General features: G+C 44.5%; 1 protein-coding gene across 3 annotated transcripts in view; it reads right to left on the bottom strand.

The window, feature by feature from the left end:
- TBX5 (T-box transcription factor 5) overlaps positions 1 to 14,662 on the bottom strand; it is a 71,005-nt gene that overhangs the window by 12,872 nt on the left and 43,471 nt on the right. For all 3 annotated transcript variants that reach the window (XM_074887308.1, XM_074887310.1, XM_074887307.1), the window contains exon 7: positions 9,020 to 9,111. In XM_074887308.1, the coding sequence (XP_074743409.1) occupies positions 9,020 to 9,111 (92 nt within the window). The remainder of the gene's footprint in view (positions 1 to 9,019; positions 9,112 to 14,662) is intronic.

Genomic DNA, 14,662 nt, shown 5'->3' with positions numbered 1-14,662 from the left:
GTAAGCTATAGTGGAGAAGGACCGTGGCATGATGTCACATCGAGTTCTCTGTGGCTTTTTGGGGGAATGTAGAGATGACTGCTTTCACAGTTTCTCCCTGCTTCAGTGGGGGAAAAACTGAACGTCTCTTTGGGATGTAGGGTTAGATTTGCATGGGGGTTTCCTACAGTAAATTCTCACGGTAACTCACAGGGACCCCATCAAAACATCAGACCCTCACTGTGCGAAGCACCACACTAAGAAGCCATCGTCATCACAGATACTTCTCACCTAAATCAACACTTTCTCTGTCTCAATGGAGAGCGGAGAGGGAGAAAAATTTACAACCTGATTGTTTTTCCTTGATAAAAAAAAAAATTTTCTTTCCCTAAGGGAGCTGTCTGCCTGAAACAGCAATATTTTTACCCTGAATGCCAGCATAGGTGGTGTCAGGATCCCACACTCCCATTGTGCACTGGAGATCAAATTCCTTTCAGACTGCATTTCCCAGGGCACAGGGCAGCCTCCATGGCCATAAAAGAGGGCCGTGGTGTTCTGCGGGAGACATGGTGCGAGCAAGGAGTCATGCTAGAGAGGGAACAGGTTGGAGACAGCAGGTTTCCAAACAGCAGTTCCCAGGAGGTATTGCAATGACTTCCCTCCAGACTGAAATATTTCCATTTCAGTCAAAACATGTTGGGTGCTATTTTTGCCAAAAAATCAACTATTTGAGGAGGGAGAGGAAGGAAAGTATTTTCTAACTAAATATCTAAAATATTCTCTTCCTTTCACTTTGCCATTTTTTTGTACACAAAGGCAGTTATCTCTGTATTTCTGCCTTTTTCTTCTTTACAGGAGCTGAGCTCTAATAAAGAGATATCTTTGGTACCTTGTAAAGCAACAGTCATCTTGAACTATTTATACTGTTTCCTGAGCCCACTCAATATGCAGTGTGCACAGCTACCATGTCGGTTTGTCCTTCAGTCCTTAAAAATGTATCAGATTCTTTTTTTTTTTTTCCTAGTGCCTATAAGTCACTATTCCCAAAATAGCTGATTATAATCCTGGGTTACAGTTTAATGGAATGAAAGGTTTTGTTCACCACTGGCACAAAATGACTGTTGTGTCCAGAAATTTTGCTGTCAAAAAAAAATTGTAGTAAAGTAGGAAGGGGAAAAAAGTGTTAAAGCTTGACTTACACAGGCAATATAAGAAATTGTCCACACAGCAAGGAAGAGACTGTTGTTCCTGGGCCAGAATATGAGTTAGTTTTACATGGGAGTGTTAATGGGCTACATTTTTCTTGCATTAAAAATTGTAAAATTAGAAGAAAAAAAAAAAAAAAGTTGGTTGGGGAAAGAATTTACAAGGAAGGAAGCTGCCACTGGTCTATTTAAAGTCTGTTGGAGGCTAATGATGAATATTCAGTTACCGTAGCTGGTGTATTACAATAGCAGAGGAGGATGGGGAGGAAGAGGCGAGCCACATTGCGCAAGGTTCTGTACAGTCTCTGTACCACCAGGCTTCCAGCGAAAGGGCCACCAGGAGAGAATATTACTTTGATTTTCATTAAAGCTTGGGGGAACAAACCAGGGATGATGTCTAAGTCTATCGTGAAGGCACTCAGTCCTGAAATCCAGACTCAGTTGTTAACTCCCACCTGGCTAGATGTTTCCCAGACCCTTAGGATCCAACACTGGCTCTGCATAACCATTTCCTAATTACACACGCATTCCTCTTCTGAGTTCATCATATAAACCTGACCCTACAGATCAGGACTTACATCCTTCCTGCATTTCCTCGAGCTCTTCCACCCAAATCAAACCTCTGCCAGGTGGAATTAACAAACAAGATGTCATTTTCTCTCATGACATCTTACCCCTCCCCTGGCCAAATGATGCCCTCACCATGACAGACTCAGGAGTTCCATAAGATCACTAATGCCACAAACTCGTATCTAGCAAAGAATTCAAAGGAGCAAATTCAGGACTGTTTTGTAATCTCAGAGCTGAAAACCTTGTTGGCCTCTGCAAACTAACCAAAACTGTGGAAAAATTATAAATACAAAGCTCCACAGAGTGACATACAGTCCGCTTTCTTGCTTATCACTACGCTGTAAAAGAGTAATAATTTTCAATGTATTTTCACATGCAGACTTGAAGTTTCCTAATATACCAGTCAGTGCATAGTAAATGCAGCTGCCAGACAAAAACCTCATTAAAAATTTCTTTGAATATCCACAGTTTATAAACAGGAAGCTTCTGCATTGAAGCATCCAACCCCTACTGGTCCTAAGCAAATTATTTCAGAAGATGTTTCTGATATTTCTGCAACAAAGTATTATATACCAAGGCTTTCCAGAGCTACTGTGGCTCATGGTAACAAGACTTCAAAAGACTTATTAAATGTCAGGTCCCAAGGACCATACTGATATCTGCTCGAGGTCATGATATGGAAGATTTCCCTGTGGTTAGTTGCTGTCACATTCTTACAGCATCCTTTGAAGCCCCTGAGCTGGGCACTGTCTAGATCTTGTTTGCAATGGCAATTCCTAGCCTAAAATCTGACCAAAAGTGTATCAGTGGCCAAACAGAGTGATTCCCCTACACTCTTTCCAAATTGCCAGGAGATTTTAACCTCTCCTTGGTCAGTCACTACGAAAGGCCAAATGTTTGTCATCCTATCAGTCCCGTCCCCTCCGCCCACCCAGCACCGTGGATACAGTGGTGCAGACTCAGACCTCAACTCCAGATGGACAATTATAACTCAAAGGCATTTGGGTTTATATTTCCCAGGCCACCAATTGTTGTCCTTCCTGCTAAGACTCAAGAGTAGGAAAGAAATGGAAGCCAGCCATAACAGATATAGAAAGAGGAAGAGAAAAAAGTGCCTGGAATAAATATACCATCTCCCAGGAAAAAAATAAACCAGAAAACAATTGACAATTGTCAATGTACATTCATTTCAGTTTATTTCCAGCATATTTAAATAAAATTGAACCGCTCTCAAGAGAGTGTCTGGAGAGTCTAAAGTGGATAAACTACAGCAGAAAAGGACTTCATAGGAGAGGAACTTCTGAGTACTCCCTTCAGTCTTACCCTTAGATCAAATATGAGCTCTCTCTGCATGGGGGCTGCAGGCCAGTCCCACAGAAAATAATACCCTAGACTCGATGTCTAGTAATATAAGTCAAAATGTTCACTGAGAATTATGGGAGGCTGTTCACTGCAGCGTTCTCCACCAGCATATCAAATGTCCTGACCTTCTTGCCAAGATGTGAAGGGATCCAATAACCCTGGTTTGGGTGCGTGAATGGTATGTTAACATTAGTGCAGCAGTGCAGCCCAAAGAGATCCCTGCAACAAACCCAAGAACCAGCAGTGAAAAGAACCAGCTAGAGATCTAGAGCTATCATTATCAGACAAATAAAAAACTAGATTACTGCAGACAAATACCACTGTTCATATTAGAGTAAAAGGAGATGGAGCATGGATGTTGGCCAACAGAGACAGCATCAGCATCCCTTCATGCTGGGCTGAGCTTCTGCAGATCAGGTCCTGCCGATCAGAAGCATCTTCAGCAGATCCCCCGAAGAAGGGGCAGTGGAGAAAACTGTATCTATCCTGTGTTTCTTAAGCTGACTTTCTCACTTTAAAAGAGCTGTGGATACCCCTCCAGTGAAGTCTGTAGAGCCTTATTTTGGATTTCATCTGAATTCCATCAAATTCTATAGAATACAGTTCAAGCCTACAGTTTCCACTGGGGCTTTGACCAGGAAAATTTCCTCGGGGACATTTGCTGGAGGAAATCATCGTCTCTCCAACAGATGTTATAACTCTAAGTTTCACACTGAAAATGTCTCAGACAGCATGTGACTCTTGGGAGATTTCAGTAACAGAACATGGGAAATGAAAGTGGATGTAAAGATGCAATGAGAAGACGCAAGAAGAGCAAGGCTGTTTACAGTGGACCGAGATCTACTTGTATTAGTCAGATCGGTGCCTATCAGTTGAACATGTCAGGGTAGACAACCCTTTTGTAGACTAGAGGCTCATCCATTTATTCTACTGGAACTCCAAAATGCACTGTCTTTTCCATTATGCCAGCTCTGAATCATGGTACTTATTTTATGTCCTTTTTTTCTGGCCCAGTTTCTGTTCTCAGTTACACCAGGGATTCTTTGAAATAATTCCTTTGGAGCCAGGAAGATTACTGTGGACTAATGCCAAAGACAGCAAACTATAGTTCACGATATTTAATATTTGCCAGAGAAAACTTATACACAACATCAAACTACATGCCACTCTTCTTTGTCAAGTGGATCATTCTAGATCTTTGTCTCACTTTGAAACGGCCCAGGATACCCATCAAGGGAGCTAAGAGCCACCCTTTCATGTAATCATCTTTCCTCTCAAAAGCTTTCCTAATAAAAACCTTCAAGGACTAAATTGCATCAGTTTCAATGAACAGTAACTATAGCCCGAGACTTCCAGAAGCTCTTCAGCACCCATAATAACCACTGAAGACAATGGGAGTTGCAGATGATCAGCGAAGAGTTTAACAGAATTGCTCTTTTACAGTGCTCTAGCCCCAGACCCACAAACACTTCTCTCCTGCTGTCTTTTGGCAGTCACAAATTTAAAAAAAAACAACAAACTAAAAGCTATGAATTGCATGCAACTCCCCAAATCACTCAATAGCTATAGGTTATTAATACAGCTCCACTGACTCTCATGCATGGGGAATTTCAAGGGCAAAGTCCTACACTGGCATCTGCAATGCAGATCTCATCGTCTCTCTGCATAAGCTTCACCATCTGTGGATTTCTGCTACGTGTTTTGCTCTTGCTCTCCACAACAAATTCCCCTTGGCACAGGCAGAAGTTCTAAGTAGAGACAAAAGGAATTTTTACAGTGCAGAGGGGCAGGAAATCCAAAAGGAATACTTTGCCCAAAATCCCCAACATCACAGCTACATAATTTTTACCTCATTTATGTTTTTTAATTGCAGCATGACCATAGGATACAGATGCAGTGTAATTCACATCCCTCTACACATTTTCCTCTAGTGTGTTTTCCTTTTTCTTTAATTTTTTTTTTTTTTTTAATTCAAGGAAATAACAAACTTGATCTGATGCTCAGGAACTTGAAAACTTTAAAAAAGTCTGTACTCCCAGAGCACTCATCCTGTCAAAGAAACTGCTAAAGGGGTCCCATGCATCTTGGGAAAGAAAAGCAGTAGGGGGAAAATGAACACATATCAGAAGTCTCTGTGTTCACTGAAATTTGGATCTCTCTGGAGCTCGTGGCTATTCTTTTTCGACGAAATCATCTGCTGTTGGCAGGCTTAATATCACTACTGAATGAAGTTTCCTACCTGGACAGACTTATTAACTTTTCTTCTGGGAAAAAGGAGAAGAAAAACCACCACGGAGGCCTTGCAAAGGAGAAAGACACAGAGAGGGATGGACTCAGAAAGACATCACCATCCACCCTGCAAAGTTCCTGTCCCCAGAGGCCACTCAGGCCAACACATTGTTCTTGCTTGGCCAGAGAACTCGGAAGCAAGCAGAGATGGAGGGAGAGTCCTCAATGAGGCACCCGAGACCTTGCTCTGAGCTCACTCTTGGCACTGGAAGTTGTCTTTCTTCCCTGCTACATCTTCCTTTCTCTTAGTCTGTATCGTTCTCCAACGGTAGGTGTTCAATGGATGAATCATCAGGACAAGTCTCCACTGGCACCTAAACCTACTTCTACTTGACCCCACTGCAAGACCTGCTCTGAGGTGAGTCATTCTGGACCCAGCAAACTGGTCTCCCTCCCACCCTCTGACAGCCCAAAGGCACAAGGAGACCACCAGGGCTGGCCAGATGGCAATTCTTTCTATTAGGATGGACTTTATCTCATGTAATTTTAGCTATTTAAAAGGCAGGCATCTACTCTAACCAAATCATTCAGACTCTGCAGGTGAGACAGGCAGAGGGAGGGCACCTCACCCACCATGCCATCCAAGTGGTGAGTTCTCGAAAGAAAGCAGCTTTGCTCTCTGAAAGCGCCCACCATGCTCCGCTTTGCACAGAGGGAGCCTAGACACCAGTCCAGCCTGGGGACACTGCTTCTAGACTACATCTTCAACCACCACACACCTACTCTGATCTGACCCAAGCCCCATACAACACATTAGGACCTGAAGGTTTAGTGCTAGAATCTAGAAGCACACACCAGGGCTCAGGCCTCCAAGTGCAAGTGTAGGGGGGTGAGCAGAGGGACATGTTTTGGCCGTAGCTGGGGCCAGCTTTCCCCAAAAATGGGATGTCACAAGCCAGCTCACACACCCGGCTGGGTCATTGCTGTCTCTCAGCCTTGTCTGCTGGGGTCTGCTTCTCCCAGGGCTGCTTTCAGCTAGGAGATGCCCCTCTGCAATAGCCCTATGCAGGGAATCAAGAAACATTTGAGATTTAAATAAAGAAAACATATAGGTGCCGAGGCTTTCCTCAGCATGAAAAATTCATTCTCTCCATGACTATACCCCTTAATGAGATGATCAGTGACCTGATGAATGTCAGGTCACCAGTTTCCAGTACAAAAGGCTGTGCACTGTTTTAAAAAAGTGTTGTTTTTCCAGCTACCTTTTGTCTGTAATGAAGGCATAGCACTAAAAATACATCCCACTATATTCTCCAAAGGCATAAATAGGCATCATTCCCCTAAAGCTGAGACAGACTTACTTATGCCTGCCAGCTGGGGAGTGGGTCCATCCCTGGGAAACAACTTCACTACATATGCACACACACACACACACACATTTATATATTAAAATATATTTTTTATACATTTAATTATATTTTAATATATATTTATATGTTAAACCTGTATAAACCCACAAAGGTAGGTCATACTTCTCTAACATACTCAATCCTGAATGGTTCTTTATCTTATATATGCAATTTATTTTTTATATATATAATTTATTTTATATATGTTTTCATATATTTTTATATATAATTTTGTATATATTCAAATATATATAAAAAACCACAAAGGCGGGTGCGTATTTGTCTAATATTTTCAACCTTGAATGGGTCTTTGTTTTACTATAATAATCTTATCCTGCTCTCCCTTAAAAAATGACATCTTTGTAAAGGTACACAGTCATTTCTATGCTATCGGTACAGAGGATAAGTTATTAAGGAAGTGAGCATCAGAAATTATCCTGTAAAGCCAACGCTGTGGATTTTAACCCTTCCAACCCTGCCAGGTCTGAGCGGGTGTATTTATATATTCCAAGTGTTTCTGTTCACTGTATCATCAACTATGACCACAGGCCCGCATAAAAATGCCAAGCAATTTTTAGCACAAGCTCAGCATGGCTAGATGCCATGCTCTTCATATGGCATGAAGCCCTTCTAATAGTCCTCACTGTTTCACCTCCTCCCTCCTGCTCCAAAAAACCCCACGATGAATGTAAACCTTCAAATCTTTCCATTGACTGTAATGAAAGGGTAGTTTAGCAGCAAAAATGTGCGGGGAACATCGTTACTCAAGTTCCAGTAGAGATTGGGAGGCTGGCACGGGAGGGAGGGGGAGAAAAACTATTTCAAGTGGTAGTGCATCCATAAATAAATAAATATTGACATATTATGCCAGGATCTGTGCTGTCGTTGGAAAGGGCAGGCAGGGAACACAGGGCACATTCAGAAGACCATGGAGATGATTTAGATTGAGAAGAGCAAGTGTTATATATACATTAAAATATATACATATATGTTTTTCTGGGTCCGAGCCTGAAAATGTTTGTACACAGGAGTACATTTGCCCATTTGAGTAGAGTTACAAGTGTAAGCGTTTGCAGGATTACAGGCATTATTTGTTGCCCACTGGCACAATTTGCACAGCTATGGAGAGCCATGCTCAGGTCACCAACTATGGCAACCAGAAGAGACTCCTGCATCTGCATTGACATCTGCACTCCAGCCTGCAGTGACCACCGGCAGCCAGCTCCAGGGCAGGCGGTGGAGAGAGCCCTCCCAGCAGAAGGTCACAACGCAGGCCCCTGCAGCCCTCCACTGAAAGCCAGCTCTGCTGCTCCCAGAGAATAAGGGGTCTGAGTCGCTCCTGTCCTCCTGGATGGAAAAAGCTATATTGAGCATCTACATCTGCCTCAGCTATAATCATGGGTATGGCAATGTTCCTGCAAAACATTTGCACCAGGAAGCAACTTGACACATGGACAAAGTTCCAAGTGAAATGCATGAAGTTAATTACTGGCAGTACCTGACATTTAGAAAAGGACTTTAAACAGGATTTTTAAACAAGATTTAGGCTTGATTTTCAGCTTAAGTACTTACATCCAAAACAGGTATTCAAAAAGACCTCTTCAGCCACCTGGCCCTGGAGATCCCAACATTTTCTAATACCTTCCTTCAACCTGAAACCACATCTATGCTCCTACTCTGCACATCCAGAACCAACCAGGTAAACACTCCCCTCCTGCCAAAGACTCTCCAAACGCCAGAAAGCAGCACAACACAGGTCTCCACACCAAGATCTCCAGAGGCATCTGGAGCATCCTTAACATGCCTGCTTCCAGAAAAAGGCTGTGAGCTTTGTCTTTAAAGCACTGCCACCTGGGGAAAAAAGTACCCCAACAGCTCTTCTGCAGCAGCCCAATGTTCAGAGTGTGTCAGAGCTAGTCCAAGTCTCTTGTTGCTTTAAACAGGTCTAAGCCCACCTGCAGCCGCAGAGACATCTGTTTAGCACAAAGCTAGAGGTTGCTCTGAATGGGGACATGTCAGAAAGAAATACAAGGTTTCTGCGGCCAAGAGGACAACCCACAAGTGAGATCCTACCTCTGTAACCCAGTAGTTAAGGCATTCACCTCGGAGTGGGAAGTCCTGGATTTTGGCCCCACATCCTGACAACATTTCAACAGCTTGCCGTAAAATGCACATGCTTAGCTCAAGCCACAAGTGACATGCAAAGCAAAGCCCAGGTGGCTCTCACGATCCTGAGTGGGTCCCCATGAAGGAGGCACGCGTTACCTCTGCATCCTGGACATCCTGTGGAGCTCCATGTCATCGCTGCCGCGGAAGCCTTTCGCAAAGGGGTTGTTCTCAATCTTTAACTGGGTGATCTGAAAGGGAGGAAATGTAATGGGTTCATCGCAAGTCCAAGGCATGGCCTGGGAGAGAAGGGATATTGTTTATTAAACCCAAGCCAATAGGGATGTGGGGGAAAACACAGCTTTCAGGAGCTCAAGTCATCCTTCAGCTCAGGCATTGACCACTCCAGATGGGCCTTCCTCTAGATCTCTCCACTGAAAAAATATCTCCTGTCAACAAGCTCTCGCTTCTCTCAGACTTCTCCCATAACTAACATGTGGGACTGCATGCACACACACAAATTTGTCTCTGGAGGAAATATACTTTCTTAAAGTTACTTACTTACTTTTTGCTGTTGGGACAGAAAGGGCTGCACTGACTAGAGAACTAAGGACAACAGTCATACTGCCTGAACAAATCCCACTGATGCCAACAAGCATTTTCTCATCAACTTGCAGTCATGACCAAAACCTTACCTTTCAGACCCTCGATCTTCTTACTGAGACTGGCAAGACTCACCCTTTCTGTATTTCAGACCAGTCAAATGTACGCCAGGTGCTCTGCATCTGACATCCTTCCCCAACCCGCCCCACACCTGTAAACACTGCGTGGACTAACTACCTAAGGTACTTGAAGGGCACCTCCACCTCTGACCATCATGCCCTGGAGGAATATTTGTCTCCCCATCAGTCCTAGAAGGAATTAAGAGGGAATAGTTTGCTCCCTTAGTTGGCTACCTTCAGCATCTAAAGTTTACTGGGATTGATTTCCCCTCAGACTCCTAACTTTGGTCCTCTTACAGCATCTAAGTTAAATGTTTAAAGCAGCTGCCGCACAGAACGCACCCTTATCAAAAACAACTGTGTTGCTCAAAGAGATGCAATCCTCTCCTTCACATACCTTCCCTGAGGGCTTAGGTGGGTAGGTTTTCTCAAGACAGGGGTTGTCATTTAAACAAATATTAACTGTGGACCAGCAACACCCTCAAATGCCCTGCTGACCTTGTACAACCTCACTCTGCCATGCCAAATTTGATGCAAATGCTTTGCAGAGCAGGGCTGAGTCTGGATCAAGTGTCATCTAGTTGCAATGCCCTAATATTCAGGCATAAGAGGCAACAGTTCCCCTTCTTTGCTTTCTCCATCGCTGCCTGGCAGTACGAGCCCTCAGCCAGGAGAGCTGCTTGCACTTGTCCAGGAGGAGAGACAACTCTGTGTTTGCCACTGGAGGAACTTCATGAGCTCTCCACATTTTATGGAAGCACCGTCCTTCCTTCCTATTGAAAGTTGGCCAATGGGAAGGAAAGAGCTTGAGATTAATGGTGGGAGAACAGAGAGAGGTTCATGTTCACCAAGTCAAGCACACACTACTGGACCCACCTCTTTGCCAAAATTCAAAGAGAAAAATCTGGCTCAGCTAGTGTCAATAGCAAATCCCGCCAGGTGTCTGCATGACCAGATTATTTTGCTATTTTCTCATTTTATAGCATATTTTTTTCCAAAGGCTGTTTGTTTATTTGCCATCTTTGCCTAATTCAGCCTCAAATCTCACACAAAGACCCCATCACCGCTACACTTGTCCCCATGGGCATTCCCATTAAATCAGGACCTAATTTAGTACATAAACAGGGCATTGCATTTTTTTTGTCACACATTTCAGGTTTCAAAGAGAAGGGTAAACAAACAATCTATTTGGTCCAATTCGCCATTTGAGCCGTTCTCTCGCAGTAAAACAGGGGTGCATTTTATAATTAAAAGCCCTGAATCATTAGACAACCAGCTGTGTATTTTGCAAAGAAACTGCCTATCGGTTTCCACCGTAGAGGTGGTGGCACTTCTATAATGAATAATAGGCATTATTCAACTTTTTGAATGTTTCTATGCAATTTGCATTCTGAAGCACACTAAATGTACGAGTTGTCCTCACTTGCCGAACCCAATGGCAATATTTGCTTGCATAAGTGAAGTCCTTCACTGAGTGAGGATTTACAGTATTGGCACCAGCACACAAATGTACAAAGGGCCAGATTCATCCCAACCTAACCGAAGGCATTTTAACCAAGGCGCCTGCACTGGGAACCTCGTCTCCCAGCATTCCTGCTGGAATCAATGGAGGGAGATGAGGACTGCCAGAGGGCACTGGGGCTCTGAGGTGGGTAGCACTGCCGTCACAGGTCCCCCACACTCTCCATTCACCAGAGAAGGAGTCGTCAACATGCTAGCCCCTAATTTAAGGACTTCAGATGAATGCCCTGTTTGATGAATCAAGTCTTTAATCACCCGCAAAATGTCAGACAAAATATCCTATGGACCTCAATCTTGCAAATACGTTGTTTTATGAGTAGAGAAGTCCCCTAACCCACATCAGGAACACTCTTACAAGCAAAGGTATTAACATACGTGTCGGTGGCAGAAAGCCTCAAGTGAAGCACGACTAACTTCAGTCTCCTTAAAATTAAAGATCTGCTAGATTGAAGACATCTAGAAACCGGGGACTACAGAAGGTTTGAAATTGGGTCTCAGCTCTTTGGTGTACTTCAGATAGATTTCAGCAGGAGCTTTCAGAACAAAATTTCCCTAGATGATAACTCATGGCATCAGCCCTAGCACTAAGCCAGGAGAGTCCAAGCCAGATTTAACAAAACCGTACACAACAAAATAGAAAAGAGAGAAAAGTTGGTGAATCCCTGCTTTAGAAAACAGCCCGTGGAAGATATTTTGTTTGGCTAGTTTTTGTCTGACTTACAAACTATTTCAGATGTGGAAAAGCAAACGAATGGGTGGAAATAACCTTCTTCTGGATCAACTTTGCCATAGCAAAACTGTTTAATTGACTGTAACTCATTGGGGCGGGAAAGAAAAAGCTGTCAGAAAGTCAATTGACAGTTACATCATGAAAAATAAAAAAAATACAACGTCCTGCAAGGTCATTAAGACAGAGTGCCCAGGGCTAAATTATATAGCACAGATTCAATAAAACTATAGGGCTTTGTTTATGTATTTGTTACTGAAAGGAATTGATGGCAAACTTCTCTTCTGACCACTGATTTCTAAAGCTGCTGCAGACCCTTCTGAGTCGAGAGCTTTCCAGGGTGAAGACTCCCAGATTTACACTTTTCGGGGCTTGTCTGACCTATGGGTTCATCTTCACTTCAACAGGAAGTGACAGTTCCCAATGAAATCTCAGCGCCGCTCCTCTGCACTCTTTTCTCTGGGCTAACTGATCACAAAGCACTTCTGATGAGACATTTCCAATGACATCTTTAGCTCCAGCATGATAAAATTTAGCTTTGCATCTAGTTAGGTCCAGGAAAGATGTTTCACTTTTTTTTTTTTTTTTCATGGCCAGGTATTTATATGGGTATGTGTGTCTACAAGCTCATGAATATTGCTATGGCCAGGGTCAAAACTACCACTCAGTATTACTTTTTGTCAAGCACTTGCCATAATAAGATTTTTTTCTCAATTTTTTATAACTTTAGAAAACTTTGTTAGGGCTGAAATGTTCCACACCAGGTATATGCCCTGTGGTCCGTTTTATTTACTTATTTTGCTATCAACCCAACAGGTCCCACTTTTGTTTGAGCACTTCAGCTAGGGGAAAACACACCACCCTGACCCTCTTGGGCTCTTCTGGAGGCTCTTCTGAAACTGTCCCAAAGGCTGGGCATACTGGAAAAGGGACTTCACGTTCTACAAGGGATGGGATCCTTAGTTTCCAAGCTCTCTTCTTGTGAACATCTCTTGAACCACTTAAAAGCCTGAGTTGGAAAAAAAATTACCATTCAGCTTACCCCATTTAGTGATGGAGAGGTTGAGGCAATTACCCTTGAGCTGAGCATGCATGGACCTTCTCATGCTGTGGGGATACGTGCTGTCCCTGCCGTGCAGATGACCGTGGTTCTGCTTAACATATCTGAGATACGTCAGGACCATCCCTGTCACCACTGCGGCTGACTGTGATGGGAGTAACTGGGAGGCTGGGCTTCAGGCTTGAAAGCACAGAGCCTTTTTCTTTTACACTCTCACATACCCCAGGTGAAAACCAAGTCAGCATGGAGGAGGAAGCCAAACCAGAGAAGTGGGAAGGAAAGAAATAGATTAAGACAAGGTGCCTGCTGAGACTATGTACGTGTGGCTGAGCCAAACAGAGGAGCTGGATGGGGAGCTGGGACTCAGAGCCTGAAGTAAAGGCCAGGGGAAGGGAGGGCTGCTGACAGGGGGGAGGACATGCAGAACCCAGAAGCCAGTGAAGGAAATGGGAGGGACTAAGAACCAGTGGCTGGTCGGTGGTACTGGTGCAAGACAGAAGGGCTCATTGAGGAGGCTGCTGGCTGAACTGGAAGACAAGAGCATAGGATGAGAAGAGACAGACCTTGCACAGTGTTGGGTGCAGGGGGAAGGAGCTGGGTTGGGAGGCAGGAGTGAGGCTAGAGAAAGACGTAGTATCTTTGCAGAGCTTGGTGAGGGGTCTGGATTGAGGATGAAAATGAGTGGCATGGGGGCTTGGGACTGGCTGAGCACCCTGTCTCGGGGCTGGCAGGGAAGCAGGGACAAGACCGAGGACAAAGGGGTGAAGAGAGACAGGGCTGGTTCAGACACCGGTTGTGAAGTTCACAAGACCTCTTGAAGGCAACACTCTCCCACTGAAGCCTGGAACGGGACTAAGCATTTGAGAGAAGAGATGTAAGAAGCCCCAGAGAGGGTCACAGTGAGAGGAGAAAGGATGACTGCTGTCCCTGAGCGACCAAGGGCTGCACAGAAGCCACCAGTCCTGGAGACAAAAAAGAGCTTCACCTAACCCCAGGGAGCCCTGCCTCTCTCAGTGCTTGGGGAACCCCCCTTTGGAGAACCCTCCTTTGGAGAAGGGCCTGCCCTGAGTAAGGAGAGAGGTTGCCCCTTCTTGCCCTGGAGGTGGCAAGACACAGGGCTAATGGCCCCAGGCTGGGCAGGGAGAGGCCGGGGGACACAACCCTACAATGCTGCTTTGGGGGACTGAACTAGATCCAGTCTCTGCATGGAGGCACTGCCTGGGATGCCAGCCAGGCCACCACATTGGCCTCTACTGAAGTGATGGAGGTGGCTACCTGCAACCAAAGACAAGGAGAACTGAACTGTCAGGGCAAAACATACCGAGCGCAGGGACCTGCCCACCTCCAGCAGCAGCTACACCTACACAACCCTGTGAGATGCCTCAACAGAGCGGCAAAAGGCCACCATGCTCAGAGGAGAGCCACACAGGCAGCTCTCCAAAACTTGGCAGGATGGAACACCACTTGACTTGGCCAGCTTAACAGCACTCTTTTAGTACAGAGGTCTTTCTGGGATGGGATGAACCTATATATTCAGAAAGCTCACCAGCATGTTTCTCTATACCCACTAGCTCTCTGGGAGTGCATCAGATTAGTCTTCAGCCAGGCCCTTTCCTGGTCCTCTGCTTTGCTATGGTGCACCTAGCATTTCTGGGTGCCTATAGCATCCCAGCTGGGGCTAACATTTCCTTAAAAAAATTTGGGCTACCAAGAATGTTAAATATCTTAGGGAAAAAAAAAAAAATGCATAAAACCGGATATCCTGAGGGGGA

This window comes from Strix uralensis, chromosome 17 (assembly GCF_047716275.1).
Source record: "Strix uralensis isolate ZFMK-TIS-50842 chromosome 17, bStrUra1, whole genome shotgun sequence".
Lineage (NCBI taxonomy): Eukaryota > Metazoa > Chordata > Aves > Strigiformes > Strigidae > Strix > Strix uralensis.
The sequence above is the reverse complement of the archived record's forward strand: the minus strand, read 5'-3'. Positions and strand labels throughout refer to the sequence as shown.